The sequence below is a fragment of the Phaseolus vulgaris genome, chromosome 5 (assembly GCF_000499845.2).
Source record: "Phaseolus vulgaris cultivar G19833 chromosome 5, P. vulgaris v2.0, whole genome shotgun sequence".
NCBI lineage: Eukaryota > Viridiplantae > Streptophyta > Magnoliopsida > Fabales > Fabaceae > Phaseolus > Phaseolus vulgaris.
In genome coordinates, this window is record NC_023755.2 from 6,028,272 (window position 1) to 6,037,223 (window position 8,952).

The 8,952-nt window shown below is 32.7% G+C and overlaps 1 protein-coding gene across 2 annotated transcripts; it reads right to left on the reverse strand.

Annotated features, from left to right (window-relative positions):
• Positions 1 to 652: 652 nt before the first annotated feature.
• LOC137834990 (thiosulfate/3-mercaptopyruvate sulfurtransferase 1, mitochondrial-like) lies at positions 653 to 8,027 on the reverse strand. 2 transcript variants are annotated; one of them, XM_068643280.1, is made up of 12 exons: positions 7,705 to 8,027; positions 6,629 to 6,826; positions 5,986 to 6,045; positions 5,746 to 5,808; positions 4,662 to 4,786; positions 4,394 to 4,556; positions 4,161 to 4,220; positions 3,255 to 3,313; positions 2,118 to 2,199; positions 1,695 to 1,758; positions 1,537 to 1,604; positions 653 to 996 (listed from the first exon to the last, which is right to left on the reverse strand). In XM_068643280.1, the coding sequence occupies exons 1-12, from the start codon at positions 7,804 to 7,806 to the stop codon at positions 901 to 903; spliced, it is 1,140 nt and encodes a 379-aa protein (XP_068499381.1). In that variant the 5' UTR covers positions 7,807 to 8,027; the 3' UTR covers positions 653 to 900. The 2 variants fall into 2 exon arrangements, with proteins under 2 accessions (XP_068499381.1, XP_068499382.1); XM_068643281.1 differs by having other exon boundaries at positions 1,541 to 1,604; positions 7,705 to 7,975.
• Positions 8,028 to 8,952: the final 925 nt, after the last annotated feature.

Genomic DNA, 8,952 nt, shown 5'->3' on the forward strand with positions numbered 1-8,952 from the left:
AAAAACATCTTTTGACTCTTAAAAACTACGTGATGATTTTTCATTTTTTCATTATAAATGAAAATATATAAGAAAAAAGTCAGCCATAGTTCGATTCATGTTTTCAAAAATATTTTATTGATCTTTAGAACTATAACAAAACCTGATTTTTTTATTATAAATAAAGATACATAGGAACAAAAGTGAATTATTGTGAGGTCCAAATAAAAATTCTAAAAATATTTTGTTTATTTTCATATGCATGTTTTTCTTTCTTTAGAGAAAATAAACATTCTAAAAACCATTATATTTACGTATTAAGAAAATAAACATTCTAAAAACCATTCTTTTTACATATTTAATTAAAAATACTCTCTCAGAACAGATATTATAAGATATTAATATATTTCGCAGATCGTTTCTTTCTTTAAAATAATTCTGCAATTTTTCTTGATAAACTATTGTGGCGACCCTGCAACGTATATCTATGATTGTGAACACTCTAAATTGTCTGATAGGACAATATTCTTTATAGTCAAAACTAAATGATAGCAAAAAGTTTTCATTGAGCAACAATTTTCTCATTCAAAATTCTACTATCGAGATTTCACATATTGATTTAAGTTTTCCCAGGTACACAGATTCCAGAGAAAAATTTATGGAAGAGAAGATCTTAAAACTTGCCTCAAAATATTTTATTTTGTAATATTTATCATACCCAACAAACTCCCATTTCTACTTGGCTTTCTTGAACAATCCTATCATTATTTTCATAGAAGCCAAGTGATAGGATTTAACATTAAACATGGAAAACATTCGCAATTCAACCACAAGAAAACAGTGTAGCAGAGAAATTTTGGTATCCAAGAGCCCCTCACATGCAGAAGCTTTTTGGAGGCATGAAAATTAGCAGTGATGCATTTATGAAATGTCAACAGGTGTATCAGATTGTGCTCCCCATTCAGTCCAAGATCCATCATAAACTGCAACATCAGACTTTCCAAGACGATGCAGACCCTGAAAAAACAGATCATAATCAAAACCAAGGAAAAGAGATTTCCCTTTTATCAAGTCTCTAAACACACAAAATTTGAATAAAGTCTTGGCAATTATTACCACTGGAAAAACATGCATGCATATGTTGCAAGTTTGAAACTTTCAAAAATCTATAATCCTATTTTTTCCCTTCCAGACTTCATGTTCAAGATATTCAAGTGAGTGAAAACCCATGTCCAGTCTAATAAAGACAAGTGCCAACACTCCTCCTAGGAGAGGATGGAGAATCAGACTTACACACAGAAAAAACAATGAAAGAAAGCAAATTGGAAAAACCAGTAGGGAAAAAAACATGATAAAAATTCTGACAAGTAAAAAGTGAAGCAAAGGAAGGTACTGACTTCTCTGAATAAAAAACATTTGTTTTAAGCGGTTTTTCCTTTTTTTTTAATCATAGAGAAATAGGTATTGTTCCATCCAGAAAGGAAGCGATTTTATCTATTCCCTTTCCCAAAGCAACAGATATCCATAGACTCATCCAAAATAGTAGGGGAGATGTACCAATGCAAGAATGCAGGCAGTTACGCCAGTTCCACATGAAGTAACAGCTGGGCTATCCAGAGAGATACCTGCAGATCAATTTAATGCAGTTAGAGGTAACAAGATCATGAAATGTAAGAGATTTAGCATAACAGATATCCATCATGAGACATTCACACCTTCTTGTTCAAATCGCTTCTTCAGCTCATTTTCTGGTAACAATGTATGTGAACTGTCTAACAACTGTAAATTAAGATAATTAACATTGATAAAATAGTCTAACAAATACATAAATACGTAATCATTACTGATAGAATCAACAATCTACAGAACTATATGGCTCAAGATCATACTGGTGAATGATAGAGTAATAGTTTAGAATACAGTGATATAGAGACCTAGACTCTCCCATTTTTCACTAACAGGTCCTCCCATAAGCTTTTTCTTTTTCATTTTATTTCTATAGCTCTCTCAATTGCAACAACTTCACTCAACATAAATGTTCTCATGTGATAAGGCTCTCATTGAATATGTGCTATAAATGTTAAATCTAAAATGCTTCTGAGCAAACAACACAAAATCGAGGTGACCATATGCTGCACCTGGGCAAAAGGAATGCATTTGCTGTTAGGTACATGACCACTTCTGATTCCCTTCCGGGGCTCTGGAACAGCTCCATCAAACCTGCCAAAGGATAAAATCTACATAAATCCAAGAAATGCATATCAAAAACAAAATCTTGAGTAAGAAACATTTCTTACATTAAAATAAAAAATACATGAATGAATAGCGTAATTTTGAAAAGAAATCTGCTGACATACAGCAATAACAACCAAAGTGGTTAAGGTATCTCCCACTTAGGTGGGGTAAATATCTACTATGAAAATATCAGTTTTCATTTTGTATAAGCTAGGGCATAATAGCATGTTATAGCACTGTCATGTCAGAGAAGGTTGTTACTAAACTAGCTATTATGAACCTTTTGACGTTATAGAATTGCACATGCCATGCCACAATCTTAGCATAATGGAGTTGTTATAGCACTATGATGGACAGGTATATTAAAAAAAACTTTTTTGCCCTCCTTTTCTGAGTTTCTCAAGTCACCATTATATATTCTTATATGATTTCTAGTGTTTTGTCATTAGAAACATTAGAGTTTGAAACCCTTCATCAACGATTCACACAAAAACACTTACACTTGACCTGTTTCAAACTGACAGCCGAGACCCATTGCTCATTGGCAACAATTTTGCCAAATATGGCATCCTCTGCTGATCTGCTCAACCATGCACATCCTATATTGTTCACATCCCGCAGTGTGCAACCTATTTCTCTGGCACATCCTTCTGTGTTCTGTAGAGTGTAAGCTCTTCAAAGTTCACAGTCATCTGTTCCGGTGCATTTCGCAAATCACAGCCCCCTATCTATTTTATTTGGTACAGTAATACTTTTCCGTGCAGTACATCAACTTAAAATTTGGTGCACTACTACTTTTCACCTCTAATGTTATTTTACTTTAGTTGCTTTCATATTAAAAACTATGCTTTAGATGAAGAGTGATTATGAATTTAGAATATTACTTTTGATCATTGATTATACCTATGCCTTTGATTTTGGATAATTTATTATTTTTGACCATTTAAATAGCATTACATACATACATAAATATATAGACATGTATGTTAAATGCATACCACATGATGATATGAAAATACAAAAGGAATTAACTACAGTACCTGGGCTTTGATCGAGCATCTATGTGTTGGTGAGTTTTCTCCTCTATATTTTTCTTTACCTGAGGAAAATAAAAAATAATGAATCATTTGATTTACAATATATTTATAAGTGTCCTCTTCTAGTTTTAGTTAAGTTTGGTCTTTCATAGATCAAGCATTTCAAAATGAAGATCATATTTCCAAACAATTCTAAGAACCATATTACATAAATATAAATGTGTTCAACTTTTCTAGAGATTGCAACATGAATTAGGAAGATTTTAAGTAGATTTATCTGCAGTTACCAAGTTTAAATTCAAGACCTGTTATTATTCTAATTAGACAGCAGTGTCCAACATATGATCATCAGCAGACTTTTTCCTTGATATATAGGGCTTGATTCCATAAACTGCCTACTGAAGCTTTTTTGTTGTACCAATAAAAAATTATCAAGGTATGAGTATTAAGATTTCGGTTGACAAGCAAGAAACACCAATATTCAGTATATAGAGTTTTACCAGATATCATGAACATCTTGTATGTAAATGGTATCACGTTTAAGCTAAAAATTTCTAAAAAATGAAAGGTTCTATGGCTCCACACGAACTTTGTCACTATTTATTTCATATTGTTACTTTAAATTGTCAGAGTTCATATTTTCTAGATTCAATTATTGAAAATAGAGATTAAATTCTTAGAAGAATGAAATGACAAAAGCAGGAAAATAGTCCATTATAAAATTGGGTTCAGAGTTTCAAACAGCTGAAGTCTTTCCCAATTTGCAGCTGCCACTTCCCCCTAACCTCATCTTCGTGGTAACTAATTATGGACTCTCTCTAGTTAGAAACCTTTTGATAGTTCTACAACTATCAATATTGTCAACAATCATATTTCTAAAATGGACACAATACATTTATTTCTACCAACCTGATCAAGGTTCCAAACAAGATGTGGCTGAAATTTAGTCTGAAATGTGACTGGGCCAACCTAGCAAGAAAAAATTACATGAGAGAATCAATGCATTAAAACAAAGTAAGAATCAATGCATTAAAACAAAGTAAAAAAGTCAAAGTCAACACAATTAATCAAAGTAAAAGAATTGGAAGCCAAAACACTAAAAGAAATCATATTAAAAATATATGGAAAGATTCTAAACTCACTGTTTGTCCCTTATATACTTTCTCGATAGCCTCACTAGCAGCACTGGCTTTAAGAATAGCATCACTTGAAGCACTAGATTCAACATCATAACCTGATGCACGCCATCTTGGTAGGCCACCATCTAAGACCCAAATTCTGTCATGCCCAAATACTCTGAACATCCTTTAAGTAGAAAGAAGAGGTATTACTTAAATATTTAGCAAAATCCATGTTTCCACAATCTACACAATATATTTATGTTCCTTTCTGTAGGACACCAAGGCTTACCACCAAACACGAGCTGCACTAAATAACCCTTTTCCATCATAAACAACCAAGTCATCTTTGTTCTCTATGCCAAGGGCAGAAACAGCAGCAGCAAAAGCTTCCTCAGATGGCAGCATGTGAGGTAACTGATTAATGAATACAAGTTAGCATTCAAAAATGATAAACCCTTTACTCATATCTATAGAAGAGCAATAAATGTGGGCCATCCTCCATTGAAATGAATGGGCCATGGGAGCAAAGTTGGCGACTTGATGCAAAGAGAAATCAAGAGGGAACTGGTGGAATGGTTTGCACAGCAGAGGAAAAGACAAAAAAGAAGGGGATGTTGAGGTTGTTAACAGAAAGTTCAGCAGTCACAAGCCGAATGGAAAGGAGTGATTCTGGATTATAACCAAATGAATAGAGGGGTGAGAACTGAAGAGCAGGAAATTATTGAGTGAATTGAATTGGGAGGAGGTGTCTTGGAGTTCCGTTGTATTTGGAACCCTAGAGTATCTATTTTGCATCCTTTTTCTTGTTGTTTTGCTCTGTATTACAGATGGCTACCTCTGAAATTTCAGAGCTAGTTTCCACTCTTTCCTTCCAATAATACTTTGTTCAATCAACATATTAGCTATAATGTAGAAAATGAATTATATTAAAAAACAGGACATATAGAACACAGGACAGGAACAGACTATAAAACAACCATGTAACCAATAAGATTACTCGAATAACAAGAGCCCAGAAAATGAATGACCATAATATTCTAACAAAAAACTATAATTTATAAATAGAAAAGAAAGAGTCCCAAGAATTGAAATAGTAAACTAGTATCCATCAAAAGAAAGTAGAAATATCATTCAATCATCATTCTAAGATCCCTGAAATTGCAAAATATCCTTTTGCAGTTGGCACACTGACATGTAGCTAGTAAGGTCATTTCTCTTTCTTCATCCACTTTCTGTAGTATACCACTGAAAGATCAGAATATTACAGACTGACTAGACATGTAAACCTTGTTTATCTATAAGAACCGCTCTAACGTAAATGTGCTTGATAAAATTTTAACACGAATGAAATAAGTTAAGAGATAGTGGATTACTTTTGTAGTCCGATCTGCTATTCCATCTACGTCAAAGAAAAGGGCACTCGGAATGTGAGCAACCTGTTATTGAATTACACAAAATACATATTAAGTGAAAATGGTAGAAAAAAAAATAAAGTTAAATTATATAATGAAGTACATGCAAGAGAACATATTCAAGTCATATCGTATATCATTCAATTACTCCAAAATTTGAAGCCCTAAGAATGTGATTTCCAACCAAAATCATGCTGATACCTGATATTCTTGAATTGGATTCCTCTGCTCATCCGGCATGTACCATGAAGCATCCAGTACCTAAAACAAAATTAGAGAATAGGAAAGAAAAGTTCAAGTATTTAAATTAATATTCAAATTCAGTAGTAAATAAGGATACCATTATATAAAGGCTCCTTTTTTATCAGATCATGCATATGTAGTATGGAGTTTTAAAGAATTAGAAATAAATTCAATCGAAGCCAATTACAGAACATCGTCCATATAAATCCTAGACAGCTTTATAACCACCTAAATAAGTGATTGAGAGACTCAGAAGGTACTACAAATCAGAATTACCATGTTTGCCAGTTTAATAGACATCAATTAATAAAATATATTTTTGAAACAATGCCATTCTCCAACCAGAATACAGTGATTGTACCAGTTCCCAGATCTTTAATTACAAAGTTAACGACCAAAAGAACAGGGCACTATAGTTAGATAATACACATACTGCATAGTTTGACAAGAGCTGTTACTAGTTAAATATATGGTTAGGCATGATAGTGGTAGAGATCAATCAATAAGTAATTAAAAGAATCAAGTGAAATTTCATTTTCCGAAATATGATAAAATTAGTAAACTGTTTGCTTAATCTGATAAAGTTAGTAAACCCTAATACCTTGATATCTGGCACCTTCAGGTTATCATAAAGCCAATCAACAGAAACAACTGGCTCATTTGTTGATACAGATTGTGTAGAATATGAAGCTCTTCTACCAACTGAGGAAGAAGCCATACAAGGAACCCAACCAGTTGTTTTGATGTTTTGGGATGTAGAGACTGGGACCGGGACAGTTTGTATACAAAACAGCCGTTTCTGCAAGTAAAAAAATGAACTTCACAATAATATGTTGGCCAAAATAACAAACAATGCAGAAATAGATTAGCGGGTTATACCGATGAAAATTGTTTTTTAAGTATAAGAGATTAACAAGTCTTCAAACTATCATTAATATATAATTGAAAACCTTTTTCCAATTGCTTCAATAAAATGTTATACATAACAGCACCAGATCCGGATTTTGCACTGTATCATCATTTATATATACTAATTGCACAAATATGTATTTCAAAGACTAACTGCAAGTCGTATGAAATTAACAATGATTCACTAATATCCATAAATTAAAAACTATAAATGCACCCACAAAAAATTAATACTTGCACTCCAATTGATGAAAAATTGGTAATCTTTTAATCCAGTTCATAAGACAAAAAATTAAAATGCATCGCTACCAGATAGTATTCACTTCAAAAGGAACAAGCACAGACCCAGCCATCCATACCAACGTAATATGAAAATGTTATTGGGTACTTCAGTTGATACACTTGAACACCAAACACTACAAAATTGAAGTTGAATGAAGCATATCCCTTGGCAAATTGCCACCAAAGCAAATCATCAAAAGCATATCTCCTAACTGTTCAACAAGAGAGAACACAAACAAAAAACTTGGACCAAGACAAATCGCAAACCCCACACTCAAAAGTGAAAACTTCAATGAGAAACGCACAACCCTGATACCCACAAATCAAAACAACCGAATAATCACAAAAGGACCAAATTTTCACGGGCACAAAATGTCCGCTCTCATTAAGGAGGAAATTAACACAGGAGTTAAAAAAAAACACAAATTGAAGGGGAGAGAAATAAGATGCCCATATGTAATTTCAGACAGAAGGGATGAACCTTACACTGAACAAAGAAGAGAGAAACTGTGGCTGGTGACTGAGGAACGAAGTAGAGTGGATCAATCGATGACCCAAAAACATCTTTGTGAAAAGGGTCGAAGCCATTTTTATCAACGACCATATAAAAGAGTGGCCTCGAATAACACGAACGGTCACAGATTGCGTCAAAAGATAAAACAAAAATAACAATGACGGACAAGTGAGTATGTCTGCGTTATACTGTTTCCCTCTTCAGGGTATCTTTCTGTGCAGCTAAAACTGTCACTGCCACACTGTTCATGAATGCTTAAGCAATATTTTCTAGAAATTCTATTTTTACTGAAATTGTTGTTTTACTTTCAAAGGGTGTTTATTTTAAGTTATTGAATTTCAATGTTTTTAGAAATTCTACTTTTAAGTTATTGAATTTTCAATGTTTTTATGGATGTTTATTATTCTTTTAAAAAAAATTAACGCAAGAGTTTATCTAAAGGAATATAAATATCTTAAAAGTTACATGGTTAATTTAATATACATTGGGATATTGAGAGAACTCATTTTCTATATCCACTTAATCAATAATAATATTTTTTTACCAGTCGGTATAGGACAAATTAGTCTTGATTTTGGTGACCAATCGACCGTGTCAAAATACACTTTATAAATGACAACAACGATAATTACAGGAGTTATTTATGAGTTATAATTATGTCCTGGATTATGCGGATGACATCTCCGAGAAATCAGTCAAATACGGATTAACTGAGATATTAAAGATATTGTTCAAATATATCAACATACTCATATACCAATATATCTCCCTACAAATCAAGGATCACGCTACACATCAGTGAATAATTGATATTCAGCCCATGACAACAAGGGCCCATGACTGAATACTACAAATAAACCCTTGACAGAGGTGTAAGGTACGCTTTAATCAGTTTTATAAATATACACTCTTTACAAATAGTATTTACTTGATCGTCGGAGTACCTTTTTCAGGTCAACTCCGACCGAACGTTAGCAATCAAAGGAGGGGACTTGAAGTAAGGAACGAGGAGGCAACTGACATTCTAGCAATTGCACAACCAGTTCCATGTACTATTTAGACTCACTTTGTCTATACATGTACAATTTTAACTTTTTATATCATTTAATTATAAAAATACCTTTTAATATATATTTTTTCTAAAATTATCAAATAAAGAGTTATATATAACTGTAAGAAATGTCAAAGTATAGTTTTTCTTAATATTGTATGAATAAATA